Below are 22214 nucleotides of genomic sequence, written 5' to 3' on the forward strand. Positions count from 1 at the left end.
TATTAACCGTGTTGCTATTGCAGGTAGAGATGACATTGTAACTATGTTGTTGTGAAAACATTTTGGCACGCGACCTATGTGTGCCGTCATTCCTTTGCGCCGGAAAGGGACAAACATCAAAAGGAGGCGTAGTCCTCCGCACAATTTTATGCAAAATATCAACAACCTAATTGAATGTACTGCAATATCGTCGTGCAAAAGGAATTATTGCATACTGCGACGCATTGAAGTCGAGAGAGAAACAAAAGTGGCAATACACCGACGTCCACGGTGAGCAATGGATTTGCAACATACGATGGGCACGGGTAGCTAACTGGTCACATTAGCTAGCTTGTGTGCTAGCACTGGCTGCAACTAGGTACTGTAGCTAGATAGCAAACTACTGTAATGGCTAGCAGCACTCAACTTGCTTCTAATTATAGTGCAACAAGTGAGCTGTATAGCATGTTCATAGCTAGCCAGCTAATAATGATTTACCCTTGCAAGCGACGAATAATGCATTTATTACTAGCCATTGAATTTATGTTGCATGACAATCAAATGTTTGCAAGCACAGCCAGGAGAAGGAGTGAAAGGAGGCATGACATTCTTGATTGATGGCTACAATATCGTGTCAACATGTAAATATAGATGTTAGTTATCCAGGCATGACAGATATATTCCACCTCTCCACAGAGCTGCAGTGTGAATAATCCTTTACCTTCCACCAGTGACTGATAGATCTTTTGACATGGTTTTCTAGTCAGCATTTGATTGAACGCTCCTCTTCTTTCCCTCAGTGATGGAGACAGATGGGGACCAAAACCAGGGCTCTACCAATGGAACCACTCCATCAGGGGTGAACTCCCGCCCCTCTCCAATGAACTCCATGTCCCTGTACGAGAGACAGGCTGTGCAGGTCAGGAACTGTGGGTGGGTGTGCATGCATCTGAATGGGGATATTATGTATAGCCTGACGCCTTTTTCTGACATGGCAATCCCAATTTGTACTCCGTGTCACTCAGTGTCATCTGTAATCCTGCCTGTAGTGTAGTTATCGTATTATCACTCTGTAAGCGCTCGTATATATCAACCTGCAGGCTATTGACAGTGCAATGTCAATGACTCCCTCTCCCTGTTTTCTATCTTGTGCAACTGAAGGCCCTTCAGGCGCTGCAGAGGCAGCCCAACGCAGCGCAGTACTTCCAGCAGCTGATGCTGCAGCAACAGATCAACAGTGCCCAGCTACAAAACCTGGCTGCAGTACAACAGGTACAGAAGCATCCTTATGAACCACCCCTACTAATAATGCATGCTCAGAATAGAACGGCATGGGTGCTTTTTTTTGGTGTTGTCCTGGTCAGGTTGCGAATGTTTAGGCTATAGGATGACAGCACACTATGTTGAAACATCATCACGAGGTTTGCTACATGGTCTGTTTTTTACCGTTCTAAACTCGACTAGGATAGAGCTTCTGTCGATTGCGGTATGGCAATGGCTTTTGACATTAGTCCCTTTCGTCCCTGTTCTAGGCCACCCTTGCTGCCAGTCGTCAGTCCAGCCCTCCCGCCAACAGCACCTCTCAGACCACAAGCACCACAGTCACATCTGTACGTTTACACATCTATGACAACTAGTAGGCGTGCTACCCAAAATCACTGATAAGAATCCAGCTTCAAAGAGGCCACTCCAGTAATATTGACTTAAAACCACAATTTGCTGTTTGAGAATGATAATGACATTCTATATATTTGAAATCACGGGCACCTGCATTGTTTGATCGTCTCCAAAATAGTCAATACAGTTAGCTTTGATTGTTCTCAAATCCATTTTTTTCCCTTTCCTCTTCAGGTGAATGTAACCACTTCTGGGGGTGGTGCCATAACCAGCACCCGCGCTATAGGCCCAGGCTCCTCCGCGACATCCACTATAAGCCAATCAGTGCTGCTGGGCGGAAACGCGGCAGGACAGGGACAGATGTATCTGAGAGTGAGAACACATGCACTATTGCCTGATTCACACTATAAGGCCGACCCGAACAAAAACTTTGCTGGCTTAGTTCCAATTCCATTATGGTGGATGCATAACCAGGTCAGCACAGTACTACTTAGGGCTGTGACGGTCCCGAAATCTAGTCAGCAGATGATTGTCAAGCAGATAACTGTCGATCTCACGGTAATTAAAGCCAGCATCTCCTGGCTTCCACACATAGCCTACAAGCCACTGAGGCAGACCTTTGGAACATCTACATTTTAAAAAGTCTAATAAATCCATGTAATATAGCCTATACCTTCACAATAAATCCAGTATTTATTTTAGACAGGTCTAAAGAAACATGATATGAAGAAAATGTAGTCTATTTCAGAAGAACAGAATAGCAAACTCTAGGGGCCCCCCTAGTGGCGCAGCGGTCTAAGGTACTGCAAAGCTTGAGGTGTCACTACAGATCCGGGTTGAATCACGCGACGCATTGCTCTCGACTTTCTCCTCTCCCGAGTCTGTACGGGAGAGCAGGGATGGAACAAGACTGTAACTACCAATTGGATATCACGAAATTGGAGGTATTGTTTTTTAAGAATAGCATACTCTGAGTTGTCCTTATGTTAGGCCCTGATCTGGCTATGCCATATGGCTGTGGGCTACACTAGTTCATTTAGCAGACAAGATTTGCATAGAATTCCATGGCATTATTTTATAGTATGAAGTATACAATTGAACAAAGCTGAATAAAATAGAAAGCATATTTTTGCCGAAGGATTTGAGGGAGTGCGCACATGCGACTATTCTTTGTTGAGCGGTTAACATAGAAATAGGTACTCCTATATGCTTAATTTAGAGTTATTAATGTATCTTTAATTGGTCTACCAACTAAATGTTTTGATGCGACAAATAATGATTTGAAAAAAGTCACTTGAAAGGCATGAGCTCTGCTTTGTTTTTTTTGCGCAGACTGTACACACTTTGTCAGTCTCTCGTTCACAATTTGAGAAACACTTGATAATGCCTCGAATTTCCGGCACAATCCCCATTGTGTGGCCATAATTCACCCTAAAGAATCCATGCCTTTTGCACCCCTTCTCCCTGAGTACTGCCTGTTCCAAAGCACTTCTCACTCACACCACTGTCCATCATGTGATCTGGTCTTTCTCACAGGCTACAAGTGAAGACAGACACATCGGGGTGCGTATTGAAGATATTGGAAAAACTGTCCACATTTACTTTTCGTCAGCCAACAAGATGAGTAGGCCTAACGAACAGAAAAAGCACTAGTTTATATCAATCTACTATCCCCATAGTACAAAAGTTGACCTATTCTGTGTGAGAAATAAATATTCCAAACATAGTCTGGGACAGTTGTGGGATGCGATAGATGCCAAATGAATTAACTGCTAGCATCAAAAAAAGTTTTATGCAATGTGGCTGAAGCAACAGATCAGAACATTTAACTTAAAACGTTGATAAACTATTTGGCTATTTCCTCACATTATAAGCGCACACAGCAGTAAGCTATAAGTGTGAATGTTCCATTAGTGGGAAAACACCATTATTAAAAGTGCTTTTATTATAAAGGTGCATTTTTATGGTTATCTTCCCCAAACTTGAAACTCGAAACTCACGCGCTGCTTATGTTTGCCAGTTAAGCCCTATTTGACCACGTTAGTTGTGATAGAAACCTTATCGAAACATATAGGCCTTTGGGCTACATGAGGTGTGGACTATGATTCGAAGAGAAAAAAGGGCATTGTTTCTTGCCTTAAGATGGGCATCAAGTGATAATATATAATTCACAAGTGATAAGATAATATTGTCACCCATCAGACTATTCTTTAATCTTGTCTTTACATATACTAAATAATATATGTGTGAAATCCGTTTTGATTTAGAATGGACCATTATCATGCACATGTCTCGAAACAGGGGCAGGGGGAAAAATACATGTCATCTCTGCACTTAAATAGCGAATGGAGGACACTCATCCCAGCCAGGTAGGCTATACTCCTGTTGTAAAGATAAGCAATGTGCTTAATATTTGCTTAATATTAGGAAAGTTGAGAAATAAATATAGTAGGCCTAGCCTATGGAAAGCTGATGGGATCCTCCTCTTTTTAATAGAGGCCATCACTCTGTTTTCTCGGGCAATTGCATAGCCTATAGAAATGTTGCGCAACATGAGCTCATGGGCTCTCATTAAGTGTTTCATTCGATTTTTGATGACATTTGCATTGATGTCAGAGTGATTAGAGGGACAATAGAGTGCTGAGTACCAGGCAGTTAGCAAGTTTGGTGGGCTACTAATGACCATCAGCAGCGTCAGAGAAGCCTAATTACTGTGACTAAACGGTCACGTGGAATTTGACTGCCTTCATGACTGGTAACCGCCGGTGTGGCGGTAATACGGTCACCACAACAGCCCTAGTACAGCTTAGCTTGGTTTGGTTTGGGCTTGGCTCAAGAGTATCAGCTTTTGTCATTTGCCTCCATGAAAGGACTCTTTGATTGACAGTCTCTTTTGTTATACTGTAGGTGAACCGGTCTCTGAGGTCTCCCCTCTCCTCCCAGCTCATCTTTATGCCTAGTAGCACGGCAACCACTGCCATGGCAACAGTCACCCAGCAGCCGCAGACTCAGCAGCAGCAACAACGGGAAGATACACCTACTTCCTCCAGCAACCAATCAGACAATGACCAGGTATGGATCAACTTTGTATTCGTGACTGAGAACATTGGAGTGAGTCCTGCTTTAGTGATGTAATCTAGAATAGCTCGTTCCCAGTCCTGATGGTGCTGTCTTGCCTGTTCCTGTGGCCATTACAGCACAAACAGATCTGGGACCAGGCAAAATCTTGAATATTTGTGCAGTCAAACTACTGTATTGGGCTCTGAAATTGGTGAAACTAGATTTTTCTTCTCTTACATCCCTCTCTCTGGCCTCTTCTTTCCATCAATCGTCATACACTCATCTCCCTCTTTCTTTCTGGGCCAGGTACAGAACCTGGCTCTGCGATGTGTCAGCAGTCCCAAGGGGGTCGGGGTCAAGACTGAAACCCCAGAGAGGGGTGAACCAGGTGGGGAGTGAAATCGCAGCATACCTAGCCTTACATACTTAGCATACTTCCTTACCTGTTAGTTATTCATTTCCTTCCTCATTCTTTCCCAGCGACCTACTCCCTTGTCCAGTCATCTCACCAGCAGTTCAACCAGTCCACTCCACAGTCTACCACTAAACCAACCCAACAGCAACAGTCCCACATCAAGATCCCCACCTACATCCAGAGCTCCAACGCCAACCTGTCCTCTCTCAACCTCAAGACGGGCAACCACCACTCCAACACCCCCTCCTCACCCTCCACCTCTGTCCCACTCTCACAGCTCCTCCTCTCCGGACCCAACTTTGGCCGGGCGGGGCTATCACCGCGGTTACCTCCGCCGCCACGGCGACGCACATTCTGGTGCCCACCTCCAATGCGCCCGCCCAGTCCCACAGTTACCAGGTGGCTGCTGCCACCATCAAGCCCAATGTTAGTACTCAAACACTGGTGGTTCAGCCTCTGCAGAAAAGCACTGTTAACGACAAGGGAGGCTACGGGAACGGTCCCGTTCCAATCCAGCCCAAAACTCAACAGGGTCTCCGTATGCCACTGCAACTGCCATCCCGCAACCCGCCTCCCATCCTCCCCGCACCCCCCGCCAACAATCAGACTAGTGCTGCCCAGCCTCCGCCGCACATCCCAGTCCAGATAGTAGGAGCCAGGCAGAGCTCCATAGGAAGCCCCCAGGCTTTGGCCTTGGTCCAGGCCCGGAACACCTGTTCCCAGGATGGAGCTACTCTTCTGAGTAGTTCCAGCAGAGCCAGCATTCTCACCATGGTGGCCTCCATCACTTCCAGAGAGGGAGGGGTGATAAACCGACGGACGGATTTAAAGAGCCTTCAATCAGCCCAGGAAACCCTCCCATTGGCCCACATCTCTCACGTGCATGCGCAAGCCAATCAGAATCAGAGACCTGGGCTGAAGCCAAGTCCAAATTGCACCTTGGCCAGCAGCAACTCCTCTCAGTCCCAGGCAGCCATCTCTCCTCCCACCCTCTGCCATTCCTCCCATACTTTACCCCTGCCTTTGGTTGAGGCGAGCAGCACCGTAGTGGCAGCCAATGGAGAGTCTGTGTGTTCTCAGCCTCCCCAGGTGAGTTGTTCATTACTAATAGCACTGATAACACTACAATTTACTGATGTTTCTAAACAACGTAGTGGTTGTCGATTCCATTTGTGAATTAATGACATTCCTCTCAGGGTAAGTCGATGAAGAGGAAATCCGAGTCAGTCGCAGCCAATGACGAAGATGGTGCCCCTCCTCCCCACCTTGTTCCAATGAGTGAACACTCCCCTGCCCTCTCCTCCTCCGCCACGGAAGCAGGTAAGGAATCCGCTAATAAATGGGCCCATTTGTCTTCAATACTTTGCCTTTCTCATTCCTCTCATTTACGACCACTGAAAGGAGTAAAGGATAAGAGTGCAAGGAGACAATTTTCCACCTTGGCCCAGCCACCAAGCTGACAAATCCCCTTGGATCAATACCTATGCATGATTCCAAAAACCTCACGTTTGCACAGATTTAACCACTGTGGCCAGGCAGACTTGGTTAAAATTGTTCAAAAATCAATTATAAAATCCTTTCTCCCCCCCACCCTTCTTTTCTTAAGGCTCTGGTCCACTTTCTCCCTCCCCCTCTCCCTCTCGTTCCCCTGCTCTCTCGATGTCCCGTATGGGGGGTGGCCAAGGGGAGAGAGCCCCCCCTCAACAGGCTGTGGTCAAACCCCACGTCCTCACCCACCTCATAGAGGGCTTCGTCATCCAGGAGGGAGCTGAACCTTTCCCTGTACATACAGTATTCACCTTGGGATTTGTAGTTTTTGGAGAAGTTGTAGCTCTCATATACAATACAACATGAATTCGTACCCTTTTCGGATATATACCACCTGATATAAATAATGACATGTACTGTGTTGTAGTGACATGTACTGTATAATAACGACATGCACTGTAGATGTAGGGACATGTACTGTATAATAACGACATGCACTGTAGATGTAGTGACATGTACTGTATAATAACGACATGCACTGTAGATGTAGTGACATGTACTGTATAATAACGACATGCACTGTAGATGTAGTGACATGTACTGTATAATAACGACATGCACTGTAGATGTAGTGACATGTACTGTATAATAACGACATGCACTGTAGATGTAGTGACATGTACTGTATAATAACGACATGCACTGTAGATGTAGTGACATGTACTGTATAATAACGACATGCACTGTAGATGTAGTGACATGTACTGTATAATAACGACATGCACTGTAGATGTAGTGACATGTACTGTATAATAACGACATGCACTGTAGATGTAGTGACATGTACTGTATAATAACGACATGCACTGTAGATGTAGTGACATGTACTGTATAATAACGACATGCACTGTAGATGTAGTGACATGTACTGTATAATAACGACATGCACTGTAGATATAGTGACATGTACTGTATAATAACGACATGCACTGTAGATGTAGTGACATGTACTGTATAATAACGACATGCACTGTAGACACTATTCTCATTAATTCCCTGTAATCAGTAATGTTGAACACCTGTATTTTGATTGACAGGTGAGTGGGCCAGTCAAGGAGCCAGCTGGAGAAGATTTGGCCATGGACAATCTAGACTCTAGTCAGCCTGAGACTGTGACTACAGCTACAGGTTCGGCTCAGACCACAGTCCCGGGTCACGTTTCCATCGAAGCCTCTGGTTTGACCACAAACTGCAATTGGTATCGTTCTTTAAACCTTTTCCTGTTCTCTCTTCCCAGTGCTGAAGTGTGAGTACTGCAAAAGCTTCGCCCCAGCCAGACAGTTTAGAGGGACCAAGCGCTTCTGCTCCTTGACCTGTTCCAAGAGGTACAAATTCCCTGCTGTATGTCTACTATATGTCATTATAAGTCTACTATATGTCAGTATACACTGAGTGTACAAAACATTAGGAACACCTTCCTAGTATTGAGTTGCTCCCCCTTTTGCCCTCCGAACAGCCTCAATTCGCCGGGGCATGGACTCCACAAGGTGTCGAAGGTTTTCCACTGGGATGCTGACCCATGTTGACTCTAATGCGTCCCACAGTTGTGTCAAGTTGGCTGGATGTCTTTTGGGTGGGGGACCATTCTTGATACACACTGGAAACTGTTGAGCGTGAAAATCCTGGCAGCGTTGCAGTTCAAACCGGTGCGCCTGGCACCTACTACCATACTCTGTTCAAAGGCACTTAAATATTTTGTCTTGCCCATTCACCCTCTGAATGGCACACGTACACAATCCATGTCTCAATTGTCTAAAGGGTTAAAAATCCTTGACCCTGTCTCCTCCCCTTTATCTGCACTGTTTGGGGAGAATTTACGTGACATCAGTCCCCCCAGGGATCATAGCTTTCACCTGCATTCACCTTGTCAGTCTATGTCATGGAAAGAGCAGGTGTCTTTAATGTTTTGTACACTCAGTGTATGCCTACTATATTCCTCCGTGTTGCTCCAGGTATAATGTGAGCTGCAGCCAGCATTTCCGCCTGCGACAGGGGGGTCACCTCTCCCACTCTGACGAGGACGGGGTCCTGAGGAGGAGGGTCCCCCACAGGACCAGCTCCGAGATCGCCAGTGCCAAAATAGCCGGGAGACCCTTACCAGTTAAGGTAATGGTCAGTTGATCATTGATAGTTGTACACTTGTTTATTTTTTCATTTCACCTTTATTTAACCAGGTAGGCAAGTTGAGAACAAGTTCTCATTTACAATTGCGACCTGGCATGAGCTGGCATGGATGACTGAAGAGACCTGTATCGCTGTCTGTCCAAACTAGAAAAGGTGGAAAGTAGGGTGGTTTCTAGATGGGTTTAAATCACTAACCCTAATTTAAACGTTTACCTTTCTGTCCTCAAATAGCCTCAAAATCTGCTTGTCAAACGGTAATGCCATATTTGTCGTGTTCAAGCGTGGCCATGTTGTGACTACGCTGTTGCACACGCACCTCTCACAAAGTCCTGGTTCACTGTCTACAGTGCCGCTCCGAGTCCAGCCAATCGGAGGACGTCTCCAGCTGCGGGGAGGACGAGGACGATCCCATGTCCCTCTCCCCAGCCTCCTCTTCTTCCTGCCACCAGCCTCCGCCCACACTCCGATTGGAGGGCTCGGAGGCGCCCCACTTCTTGCCCGGCAGCCCCGCCCAGTGGAGTGTGGAGGAAGTGTCTCAGTTCATATCATCTCTGCAAGGTTGGTACCACAGAGATGAGCTCTATGTTGTACTTCACTTACTGTAGACATCATTGGTTGATACCGTCAGCTTAGAAGGACATGCGTTGTCATGCAACAACACCCAAATGCTACTCTGTGTTTCTGTTGCTTTTTTAAATCCCTCTATTATTCTATGATGTTGAGGTAGCAGGCCATTGCTATTAGATTTTCACCATTGTAAATGCTGTTCATGTTATTGTCTTGCTTACTGTCTCCCCTTCCCTCTCTCTCTTTCCCGCCCTCTCTTACTCCCAACCTCCCTCTTTCTCTCCCTCTCCTCCTTTTCTCACCCAGGCTGTGAGGAGCTGGCGGACCATTTCCTGTCGCAGGAGATTGACGGACAGGCCCTGCTGCTACTCCGAGAGGAGCATCTCATGTCCACCATGAACATCAAGCTCGGTCCCGCCCTCAAGATCTGTGCCCATATCAACAACCTGAGAGACTGAGAGGAAGAATGAATGGAGGAAAGGAGAGGTACTCCCAAGAGAAAAAGGAGAGAAAGAAGAGAAAGGAGGTGACAATATGGCTGTTGAAATACTTTTGAACCGTATTAAGTGGGGTCCCTGTTGGTTTTACTATGTTTTGTCAAAACAAACAGAATGAAAGGTGGAGAAAATGAGCCTTCTATCCACAAAATGTGGACCTTAAATGTGGAGTATTATGTTATATTATGTGAGTGAGTGAGCAAACCCTTTATGTGTGTAATATTTGCCTATATATTTAAATATACCTTTGTTGGCTGGACTGCCTTTGTTTACGCTGTAGAAAATCATTGTGGAAATTGTGGCCTTTAAGTAGTTTCAATGATCGAAAAAATAGTACTAGAACGGAGTCGTCCGTAAAAAAAAAACGTGTTTCATATCATTCCTTATTTTTACGAGTTGTTATGAATGGTAAGGTCATGTAAAGCAACCATTACTGGGGAGTAGCAAATATATTGGCCTAAGAAACTTGACAAATAGAGGGAGACGTGTTCTGTCCGCTGAAATGAGCAAGTAACTTACAATTGGTGCACAGGATTTATATTAAAAACCGTCCTTTTTAAAATGTCTGTGAAGTGGCAACAATAATCTATGCGGATCTGAAGTACAGGGATACCCGATTCAAGTGATACCATCCCATAGGCTACTTCAGTTTTCTCAACATGTTTTAGATTATATGCCCTCCTGCTTATTTTAAATGTTAGTTTTTTTTAACCTAAACGGGATCGGTGTCCCTTAACCGGGATGTTTGTTGCTCAATATGCGATAATGTGACTAGAAAACATTGTATAGAACAGCAAACTTTCCGGGACATAGACATGTCTTATATGGGCAAAAAGCTTAAATTCTTGTTAATCTAACTGCAGTGTCCAATTTACCGTAGCTATTAAAGGAAGAAAAAAAATACCATGCTATTGTTTGAGGATAGTGCACAACCACAAAACACTTTTATCACGGCAACTGGTTTGATACATTCACCTCTGAAGGTAAATAATGTACTTATATTCAGTAATCTTGCTCTGATTTGTCATCCTGAGGGTCCCAGAGATAAAAATGTAGTGTAGTTTTGTTTGAAGAAATCCATTTTTATATTCAAATGTAGTAACTGGTTTCTACAGTTTGACCCCACTGCTGTCTCTAGCACCACACCCACCCCGCCCGGCCATCTAGATGTGTGAAGGTTAAGGTCGTGATCCGTGATCCATCGTGTATGAACAATGAAATGCATGTTTTTTGGTTTGTATTATCTTTTACCAGATGTAATGTGTTATATTATCCTACATTTAATTACACATTTCCACAAACTTCAGTGTTTCCTTTCAAATGGTATCAAGAATATGCATATTCTTACTTCAGGTCCTGAGCTACAGGCAGTTAGATTTGGGTATGTCAGTTTAGGTGAAAATTATTTTTAAAAATGTCCAATCCTTAATCTTAAGTAAGGTCTTTGCAGTTTTACACACAGGAAGAGCTATTTACAGTAGGGATAGAAAATGTCACCAAGGTCGTGCTCATTAGGCATCAAACGGAAGGAAACTGACTGAAACAGACTACCTGGACTTATCCAATAAGAATCAGTCATTTTCATGCTGCGTGCCCTAATGAACATGACCCTGGGTTGTGGTCTTCCTCATAGCTTTCCTCATAACTTGCACCTATCCAAGGCTCTTGTGACAGTAGCAATGACTGTGGCTATTATGAATAATCAATCATCTTATGATTAGGTGCTCTGCTAATTGTGTTTTAAATTTAAAGCTTGGCGAAGGCTAGGTCAATATCATGCAAAAAAAATAATAAACCAACTACTAGGACAACACGCAGAAGTGGTAGTGCTTTTATTTTGCAACTGAAGTGATGAGTGTTGTGTAGACTGAACTTATGTGTAATAGCTAGTAGTGCTCTTTACGTGACAGTCCTGGTTAAGACTTCTGAGTTTGTTAAGGCACATTTGTTAGGCAGGGATCCCGGCTCAACTAAGAACATAAAGAAAGGATCACTTTGCTTTGTGGTACGATGCATGGCTGGTGACACTTCTTGAATATCTTCAACTGCTGACATGCAAAACATCTAGATTTTATGATGATGAGAAACTCAGCCATTTCTATTTGACTAAATTGCAGACTGATGGTTGTTTAAAGGGTTAAAGTGTAAGTGGCCACAGTTTACATGTAGAATTATATATCTGCTAGTGTGGGAGAGAGACCCATGTGGGGCCTTGGAAGACACTGGCATTGTAGCCTGCAGGGAAGGTTCATTTGGTTTTCCGTTGGAGCCACATAGATATTCAGTATATAGACAGTGGATAAATATATAAATATATATACATACATACACTGATTATACCAAACATTATGAACACCTTCCTAATATTGAGTTGCACCCACACCTTTTTCCCTCAGCACAGCCTCAATTCGTCGGGTCATGAACTCTACAAAGTGCCGAAAGCGTTCCACAAGGATGTTGACCCCAATTCTTCCCACAGTTGTCAAGTTGGCTGGATGTCCTTTGGGTGGTTGACCATTCTTGATACACACGGTGGAAACTGTTGAGCAAGAAATACCCAGCAGCATTGTCGTTCTTTTATTTTTTTGTAATCTTTAAAAAAAACTTTTACCCTTTTTCGTGGTATCCAGTCTTGTCTCATCACGGCAACTCGGTAGAGGCGAAGGTTGAGAGCCGTGCGTCCCCCAAAACACAACCCAACCAAGCCGCACTGCTTCTTGACACAATGCCCGCTTAACCCGGAAGCCAGCCGCACCAATGTGTCAGAAGAAACACCATGCACCTGGCATCTGTGTCAGCATGCACTGCACCCGGCCCACCACAGGAGTCGCTAGGGACAAGGACATCCCTGCCGGCCAAACCCTCCACTAACCCGGATGGCTCTGGGCCAATTGTACACCGCCCCATGGGTCTCCCGGTCGCGGCCGGCTACGACAGAGCCTGGACTTGAACCAGGATCTCGTGGCACTGCAGTGCCTTAGACCACTGCGCCACTCGGGAGGCCCAGCATTGCCAGTCTTGACACAAACCAGTGCACCTAGCACCTACTACGATACCCCATTCAAAGGCACTTACATTTTGCGTCTTGCCTATTCACCCTCTGAATGACACTCATACACAATCCTTATCTAAATTGTCTCAAGGTTTAAAAATCCTTCTTTAACCTGTCTCCCCTTCATCTACACTGATTGAAGTGGATTTAACAATTGACATCAAAGAGGATCATAGCGTTCACCTAGGTCAGTCTGTCATGGAAAAAGCAGATTGCTTTGTATATACATACATACTGAACAAAAATATACATTTGTTTACATCCCTGTTAGTGAGCATTTCTCCTTTTCCAAGATAATCCATCCAACTGACAGATGTGGCTGATTAAACATTATGATAATTACACAGGTGCACCTTGTGCTGGGGACAATAAAATGCCACTCTAAAATGTGCAGTTTTGTCACAACACAGATGTCTCAAGTTCTAAGGGCAGGTGCAATTGGCATGCTGACTGCAGGAATGTCCACCAGTGCTGTCAGATCATTTAATGTTAATTTCTCTACCATAAACCACCTCCAATATAGTTTTAGAGAATTTGGCAGTAAGTCCAAACGGGCTCACAACTGCAGGCCACATGTACCCACGCCAACCCAGGACCTCCACATCTGGCCTGTTCACCTGTGGGATCATCTGAGACCAGCCACCCAGACAGCTGATGAAACTGAGGATTATTTCTGTCTGTAATAAAGCCCTTCTATGGGGAAAAACTCATTATGATTGGCTGGGCCTGGCTCCCTAGTGGGTGGTCCTATGCCCATCCATGGCTGTGCCCCTTGCAAAGTGATGTGAAATCCATAGATTAGGGCCTAATTAATTCATTTCAATAGACTGATTTCCTTATATGAACTGTTACTCAGTAAAATTGTTAATTGTAGCATGTTGCGTTTTATATTTTTGTTCAGTATAGTTATGTCCTGATACCTGAGTGTTTCTTCAGTCTCTCACATTGTATTGAGGATAGTATGGCACCTAAAGAAAAACAAGATTTGGTGTTTTGACATTTGAAACGCTCTTCCAGCAGTCTTCACGGTAATGTGAAAAACTGAATTTATGACCTAGATTTAAACAAGAAGCCCAGGAGCCAATCAGAGAACAGTGTAATTGTAGGCCTCTCCATATCCCGCCTCGTGCAGGTACTTCTCAATGTCCAGTGGCCCAGGCACTCGAAGAACTGGCCTATCGTTGGCACTCTTCTCTCCTGATTGAAGCTTCCGGACCACTTCAGCCAATGCAGGGCGCTCGTGTGGAGCGAACTGGCCGCAGGACTTGATTATGGAATACCTGAAAAGGGTACAGTAGCTTTTGGAACCAATTTTAACTGGTTTTGTGGGGATCATTGTGGCCACTTCTATCACTGTCTAAGAACTAGTACTGTTATATGTTTTCTGTGGTATACTAGGTCATTATTAACGGATTGTGACTTAATGTGGTCGCTTACAGTGAGTTAGAACAATTAGCGGGTCTCTTCTGAGTCTTTCCTCTCTGGAGGTATTGGAGAAGATCATTGGCCATGACTTTAGGGAATGGTGGGTCACCTACAAAGTGGAGGATTAAATGAGATTATTAGGGGTGCGTGTACATGATAAACATTATATCCGTGGGATAACATTTGTGATGGTTGTAACAGTTTAACCGGTAATGATAGATTATTTATTTAGAAAAGCATTTACCTAGTGTCACCATTTCCTGGAGCAGGATACCAAAAGACCAGCTGTTAAAAAAAGGATGGTTGGAGAGATCACTGTCAACGTTAAATGTCTCATGACTTTTTCATATTATATGTCCAATCAGATTGGCGACCTACACGTCACTGCTTTGACTGACAAGTCTCCTTGCCAATACTTCTGGAGCCTGCCACTTCCTCGTCTCGGTGTTCTCCAGCTCTCCTGGAGTTCCTGCTTGTGTTTTCCTGCGGTATGCTGGACCCAATCCCCACAGTTTAGCTGTCAGGTCTCTGCCAACCAACACGCTCCGAGCTCCAACGTTGCCATGGATACAGCTCTGACCATGCAGGTATTCCTGAATGCACAAATAAAGAGGATGCTGTTTTACAATGGCTATGGGACATTCAAGCATGTAAAAGCCATTCATACAGACAAATCAAGTAGGTCAAGGCCAGGAGTTTTTCCTAAACACACGACTTGATGAGGTAAAACTATTGGCTCTATTTATAAATTTAAATGATATGCATGCATTAACCCTTTTAATTCAGCAGTTGTCACAAAGTGCTTACACAGTTCTGAATAAGAAGGATGGAATCGTTAGATCGACATTTTCATAGCATATGCACTCAACTTGAACTATCGTTTTAAATTGTAGACATACGGACAGAGATGGATGGAAAGGAGAGAGAGAGAAAGACCAACCAGAGCAGAAGCCACTTGTCCTCCCATGGTGAAGATGCGCTTCTCTGTGATGTCGCATGGGGACTCCCCGCCTGTGTCCTGCCAAGAAACAGCACTGTGAGTCTCCATTCTCACTATCACTAATGGTCATGTCCATATTCACTGTAGTCTAAATGATTACAGAGTGTTTGCGCAGCCTCTTGAGATCCACGTACAACTCGAATGTTCAGGCAAACCAGGCGACAATTCACAATTTACCTAAAGGTTGTGCAAGGCAGATCTCTGGCTAAGACCCGTCCCTATAACACATCAGCATCATGGTCAGTATACTCCAGTCTGGAGCAAAACGTTTTGGTGAAACAATCTTTCTTCGGGACAAGTTCAAGTCGGCTACCTCTTCGTTTCACTCTGTTTAAAACAGTGTTCTCCCTATTGAACATCCCCAGCTCTTTGGCAATGTAGGAGTACCCATAGAGTTATATAGAGGACTCATCATGGATATAAGCCATTTTAGCATGGGCATTGCCATTGAGGGCTTCCACTGTGCTTCACCCATTTTAAAGTAGTCAACTGGGTGGGGATTTCTATGGGCGGTAGCCTCAATGGCGCTGCCCATGCGGTCATAGATATAAAGTTGGGTCCTCTATCCATCTCTATGGGAGTACCATACCTGTCGACACCTCCATAGGAACCCCAGCAGGTCCCTGTGCTCCAGTTCCTCCATCACGGTGATGAGGGGGGTACGTAGGGAGAGCACGCCTATCAGACCAGGCAGAAAGGGGTGGGGCCCCAGCTCAGACAGAAAGGAGGCAAAGCCCAGGAAGGACTGGCACTCGCTGGCATCAGCTGTCTCTGGGGGAGAACAGGTGCATGTTGAGATTTACTACATTACAGTTGGACTGCGTAGAATCACTGATCTACAAATGACCTAACATCCCTCATAACTACTCAATGTGTTATCAAGACTAGTGATTCTGTGCCTCGCTTTGCTCAAACGGATCCCCTCAAACACACTGAATGTGTTGTATTTTTTCTCCTTCTATATCTGTCAGTAGGCTACTGAAGGAAAATGTAGTCATTTTTGTTATGGGTTGGCCTAGGTCTGTTGATTTGAATATCGATCAGATGTCATAGTGACACCAAGACCAGGTAACATCCCCAACATTTCAGGTTTTATACTCATAAGCCTGAAGGTCTTACAATACACTGACTGTCAGTCTCTGGATGGGAGCGTCTATTTTATAACTCCAATGTATATCAAAGAATGTTACCTTTAAGTGTCCGTAGAATCACATCTCTGTTGTCCATCCTTGCCCGGCAGAGGGTGACAGAGTCATTCGGTTTGACAAAGGACAGGGGCAGCGGGGTGACTAGGTTGAAAGAGCCATGCTGCCTCTCTCTGGGCATCTCCGGTACTGCAGAAAAGGTGTCTGGGGCGTCACGCCAGGTCGGAGTGCCCATAGGTAACTCCTCATGCTCCAGTGGGTTCAGCTCAGGAGGAGCTGCAGGTGAACAGATGGGTATTACACATATCAAATTATATATATGAAATTCCTCAGACCTAGAGATGCAACTCATGCATTATAAAACAAAAATCAGTCTCTGCCTATGTAAGCTTTTTAAAGTAGATAAATACACCATAATCCAGTAGATAAATATATGCCAGGAGTTAGTCTAGTTTTGGCAAACATTTACATTAAAACAGTGGTGGAAAAAGTACCCAATGGTCATACTTGAGTAAAAGTATAGATACCCTAATAGAAAGTTACTCAAGTAAAAGTGAAAGTCACCCAGTAAAATAGTACTGAGTAAAAGTCAAAGTATTTGGTTTGAAATATACTTAAGTATCAAAAGTAAATGTAGTTGCTAAAATAAGTACTAATAATAAAAAAAATCCTTATATTAAGCAAATGTCACATTCGTATTTGTAGAGACGGACCAAGGCGCAGCAGCGTATGTTGAGTTCCACATAATATTTTAATAATGAAACTTAGCAACAACTAAACAATAAACTAACAACGAACTGTGACTAGAGGTGCTACGTGCACTAACTCAAAACACAGTAACTCAAACAATATCCCATAACCCACAGGTGGAAAAATGCAACTTAAATATGATCCCCAATTAGAGACCAACGATTACCAGCTGCCTCCAATTGGGAATCGTACACAAACACCAACATAGAAAATTAAACCTAGAGCCCCACATAGAAATAATAAACTAGACTAATACCCCTAGTCACGCCCTGACCTTCTCTACCATAGAAAATACAGGCTTTCTATGGTCAGGACGAGAGAGCAAACCAGATGGCACATATTTATTTATATTTTTATGGATAGACAGGGTCACACTCCAACACAATTTACAAACAAACATGTGTTTAGTAAGTCCACCAGATCAGCGGCAGTAGGGATGACCAGGGATGTTCTCTTGATAAGTGTGCGAATTGGACCATCTTCTGTCCTGCTAAGCATTCAAAATGTAACGAGCACTTTTGGGTGTCAGGGAAAAATGTATGGAGTAAAAAGTGCATATACTTTTCTTTAGGAATATAGTCAAGTAAAAGTTGTCAAAAATATAAATAGTAAAGTACCGATACCCCAAAAAACAAATTAAGTAGTACTCCTTAAGTACTTTACACCACGGCATTAAGTCTAAAATAAACCATATGGCAATCATTGTGCTTTAGCAATTGACTAAGTATGTGCTTCACAAAGTTTGTAAATGCTTACTACTGTATTTCTAGTACAGAGTTAGTCTGGGATATCCCAGACCTAAGAGCATCATAACCCACTGGGCACAAACTGGTTGAATCAATTGTGACGTGGAATCTACTTGGACAAAACATAGAAGTTGAATCAAGTAATCAACGTGAGCTGTTGTTCTGAGGGTGAAATTTCAACCACAGGATTATGTCATCATTGTGGCCCATTTTCAACACAGACAAACCTAAAATATGTTGAATTTGTACCTTTTCAAACGTCAGCTGTTCAACTATATTTATTATCATTTTTTTTTTAAATCAATAGGCTGGGCAGCACCTCCTACTGGAGAGTTGATCTCCTATTCATTTGGTCTCCTGTCCAGGGTTTTATCCAAGCCCAGCTTTTATGTTTGGTCAATGACTACTTCCAATGTGCTATCGTGAGAGTGATTATTGAGAGATCTCTTAATAACTAAATGTATTCACTGTTGCTATTTGTCATTCCAAAGAGTAGGTTTAACAGAGCAAACGGAATGTAGCCATATACTTCATAAGTTAAATAGAGTGTCATCAATTACACTATTTAGGCTTGTATAGCATTGGCAAAGTCATCAGCAGCTATTGTTTCAATTCAACCCAGTGTTCAACGACAAATAGACAATACATATACGTCTAGGGTTTCAAGCTTTGAATTCAAATGTAATCTTCAAGTTAATCATGAATACGTTGGATTCACTTCTTCCATCTCAACCCAAAATCAAAGTTAAAGAATAGTGCATTTAAAGTTGATCCAACGTATCAATGATTAATTTGTAGACAAACTGGATAGTTCCATCTGTTCCACTGACTTAGTCTGCCTTTTAATTCCCGGTTTGTCTACAAATGAACAATCGATACTTTGGATTCACGTCTCCATCTCAACCGAAGTTACAAGTTAAAAGACTGACTAAATTGAATTGAACTTTAAATGCACTTTAAATCAAGTTAGATTTGATTTAGTCCTATTCTTTAACTTTGGTTGAGATGGAGAGGTGAAGCCAACATATATCCATTTTTAATTAGAGCCAGACTAAATCGGTAGCACAAAAGATACAGTACATATCCTTCAAATGTTGATATTTGATACACAATTCAATGGCATTTTCACAATACAGTAAATAGCCTATTAAATAGTCAACAAGTTAACAAATAATATGTTACGACCTCTTAATGCTCGGCTATGAAAAGCCAAATGACATTTACTCCTGAGGTGCTGACCTTTTGCACCCTCTACGACCCCTGTGATTATTATTTGACCCATCTGGTCATCTATGAACGTTTGAACATCTTGAAGAACAATCTGGCCTTAATGGCCATGTACTCTTATAATCTCCACCCGGCACAGCCAGAAGAGGACTGGCCACCCCTCAGAGCCTGGTTCCTCTCTAAGTTTCTTTCTAGGTTCCTGCCTTTCTAGGGAGTTTTTCCTAGCCACTGTGCTTCTACCTCTGCACTGCTTGCTGTTTGGGGTTTTAGACTGGGTTTCTGTATAGACACTTTGTGACATCTGCTGATGTAAAAAGGGCTTTATAAATACATTTGATTGATATGTTGGATTCACATCTCTAACTAAAGCGAAAATTTAAAAAAGTTAAGGAATAGGGATTAAACCAGTGGCTCAGATGAAACTATGCAAGCTTTAGAAATCCTTTAAAATGTTGATATTTGGCTGCATTGTCAACCAAAACACAACTCAATATTACTTTTGCAATACACTAAATAGCCTATCTTACAAAGTAATGTAGCAGTATTTATTCAACCTTTTAAAATGAGTAACACATCCATGGCCACATTTTGAAGTTAGCCTGCTGTAACCATAAATGTCTTCTTATGAAATGATAGAAAGTGCGCATGTTCAAGAAAGCATGCATTGTTCGCAGGTCTGTGGAGATCTATAATAATCTGGGAAGAATCTTGAGCATCATTGATCACTTGCACTATTGTATTTGAATGTAATCTTAACGGCAATCCAGGTCATTTGGTTGTGCTGTTAGAGGAAGCACAGTGAAAAGACATTAAGTTGTTGTATAAATGCAAAATATCTGACATTGTATTCCCATTTTTAACTTTGTTCTGTTTTTAAACGGTTGAAAGTGCAGTGATAACACATTTAGATGACAACTAAACCCCCAAAAATCTGACAATGTTTTTCCATTGGAATTTGATCATGCTTTTAGATGGTTGAAAGCATAGTGAAAACACATTGGGAATTCAACAAGATTGGGTGAATAAAGCTTAATTTCATTGATAAACGTCTCAACCAAATATTTACCCAAATTTCCATGTTGAAATGAGGCAACAGTGGCACAAGTTCTTGGAAGGAAAGTGTTCAGGGGAGGGTCCACTTCAGACAAAAAAAAAACTCCCAACAAATCATGAGTTTGGGTAGGAGGGGCTTAAAATGCAGGTGGGAATTGTGCTCATGTTTAAAATAGGGCAGTAACATTACCGGTGACGCGCATCTTGTTTCTGACTCATCCTCTCTGTCCCAACTGACAACACAACGTGTAAAGACGCATTGAGCTGGAGAGTCAATACATTGCCGGAAGCAACCCATCTATCTAGAACGACTTGTACAGAGTGGGAAGATACAAGTATGCTGACTCATCAGTCAAGCTCATTGGCATGACATCAATGTGCACACCAACTTACCCTCAATGCCCTGTACGTTCTGTCTGGCACTTTGCCTCAGTTTGTGTGCACTCAACCTTCGGGTGCTGTGTGGTCGGGCTAGGATTACGCTGGGTCGTCCGCGGATTCCCTTTCCAGGGCAGCACCTCATCAGGAGAACGATTAGCAGAGTGACCAGGAAGCTCGCAAGGAGCAGGATGGGCACGATGATGACTTCCTGTTTGTACACTGTGATCTCTGCGAGACGGAGAGCGAGAGAGACAAATGTCAGAGTTAGAGTATTACTACCGTTGGGCACTTTAACAAGGCACTTAAACGTCTAACCTGCTACAGCTGACCCTGTACTGGGAAATGACAACATTTCTGATACACATTGGGCAACAAATAGAGTGAAAAAGAACCAAAGAAGTATAGAATGGAAATGGTTGAGGATGACTTTTCAATACTATTCTTTATGTCTGTCTCCCTGAAATGGTGATCTTTGTGTTCTGTAATGTCTATGTCAACACTATAGTACAAAGCAAGCAGGTGTGGTCTGGCATTTTGTTTTGATAGTCAGAAACCTGAGTATGATACACTTGAAGTAGCAACAACAGTACATGCCAATCGGAATGCACAGTATTAGTCAAACGTTTGGACACACCTACTCATTCAAGGGTTTCGAAGAGTCTCAAATATATAATAGATTTGGATTTCTTTAACACTTTTTTGGTTACTACATGATTCCATATGTGTTGTTTCATAATGTTGATGTCTTCACTATTATTCTACAGTGTAGAAAATAGTAAAAAATAAAGAAAACCCCTGGAATGAGTAGGTGTGTCCAAACTTTTGACTGGTACTGTATTTCAGACACATAATTACTGTTTGTCAGGGGTGATTTAGTGCTCCTCATTAATATCATCTTATTTCGTAAGCTACTTACAATGTGTACACTGCCTTCATTTAAAGGTCCAATGCAGCGTTTTTTATATCAAATCATTTCTGGGTAACAATTAAGTAACTTATTATCATTGTTTTCAATTTAAGAAATTGTCAAAAAGCAACAAAAATAGCTTCTTAGTAAAGAGCAATTTCTCAAGCAAGATTTTTGCTTGGACTGTCTAGGAATGGTCTGAGTGGAGAGGGGAGAGAGGTTTGGCAGAGAGATTTGGAACTCTCTTATTGGTCAATTGAATTATTTACCAACCTGGCGAAGTGACCAGTCAGGCCAAAACTCCATCCCACCAAAACAGGCTGAAATTTCAGGCAGTCTTTTCAAACACCTGAAAGGGCATTATCATCATTTTGACACTATCATTCTAACCTCGTAGTGTGCAGATATATTGTTAAAGCACAGGAAAATCTAGTTTGACTGCACTGGGCCTTTTAAGTGCTACAGGAAATAGCATGCTGAAAAAGGTATAGATTGTGGTACAACGTGTTTGCTCCACACCGTGATTGATTGGCTAAGTCTACCTACAGTGTGCCGTCCCAAAGCAACTGGAATGCTTAAAGCCAACTGTTAAGAAATGAACAGTCAGTTTTTTTAAAAATTCATTCTTCTTGTTCCTTAAAATCTCCCGGAGAGCCTGAACTATCTTTCCCCTAAGCTGTGCTGCTCTGTAGACTGACGATGTAGCGGACAATGCGGCAGA

At 43.0% G+C, this 22214-nt stretch overlaps 2 protein-coding genes across 2 annotated transcripts in view; one reads left to right on the forward strand and one right to left on the reverse strand.

The window, feature by feature from the left end:
* Positions 1-11620, forward strand: LOC115128346 (polyhomeotic-like protein 1). Its single transcript, XM_029658117.2, is given in 16 exon segments — positions 1-270; positions 780-898; positions 1141-1251; positions 1512-1589; positions 1831-1968; positions 4504-4668; positions 4963-5044; positions 5137-5373; positions 5376-6160; positions 6268-6391; positions 6678-6853; positions 7657-7747; positions 7857-7944; positions 8572-8725; positions 9091-9301; positions 9617-11620. Coding segments are annotated over 15 exon segments (2709 nt in total). The 5' UTR covers positions 1-270; positions 780-781; the 3' UTR covers positions 9769-11620.
* The window catches only part of LOC115129000 (tyrosine-protein kinase STYK1-like), a 16620-nt gene continuing 6011 nt past the window's right edge, over positions 11606-22214 (reverse strand). Inside the window, exons 3-10 of the mRNA XM_029659140.2 lie at positions 20599-20814; positions 16475-16705; positions 15874-16055; positions 15225-15302; positions 14663-14877; positions 14529-14569; positions 14297-14393; positions 11606-14139 (exon numbers count right to left, since the gene is read on the reverse strand). Coding sequence (XP_029515000.1) covers positions 13944-14139; positions 14297-14393; positions 14529-14569; positions 14663-14877; positions 15225-15302; positions 15874-16055; positions 16475-16705; positions 20599-20814 — 1256 coding nt within the window. The 3' untranslated portion in view covers positions 11606-13943. The remainder of the gene's footprint in view (positions 14140-14296; positions 14394-14528; positions 14570-14662; positions 14878-15224; positions 15303-15873; positions 16056-16474; positions 16706-20598; positions 20815-22214) is intronic.

This window comes from Oncorhynchus nerka, linkage group LG4, assembly GCF_034236695.1.
Source record: "Oncorhynchus nerka isolate Pitt River linkage group LG4, Oner_Uvic_2.0, whole genome shotgun sequence".
NCBI lineage: Eukaryota > Metazoa > Chordata > Actinopteri > Salmoniformes > Salmonidae > Oncorhynchus > Oncorhynchus nerka.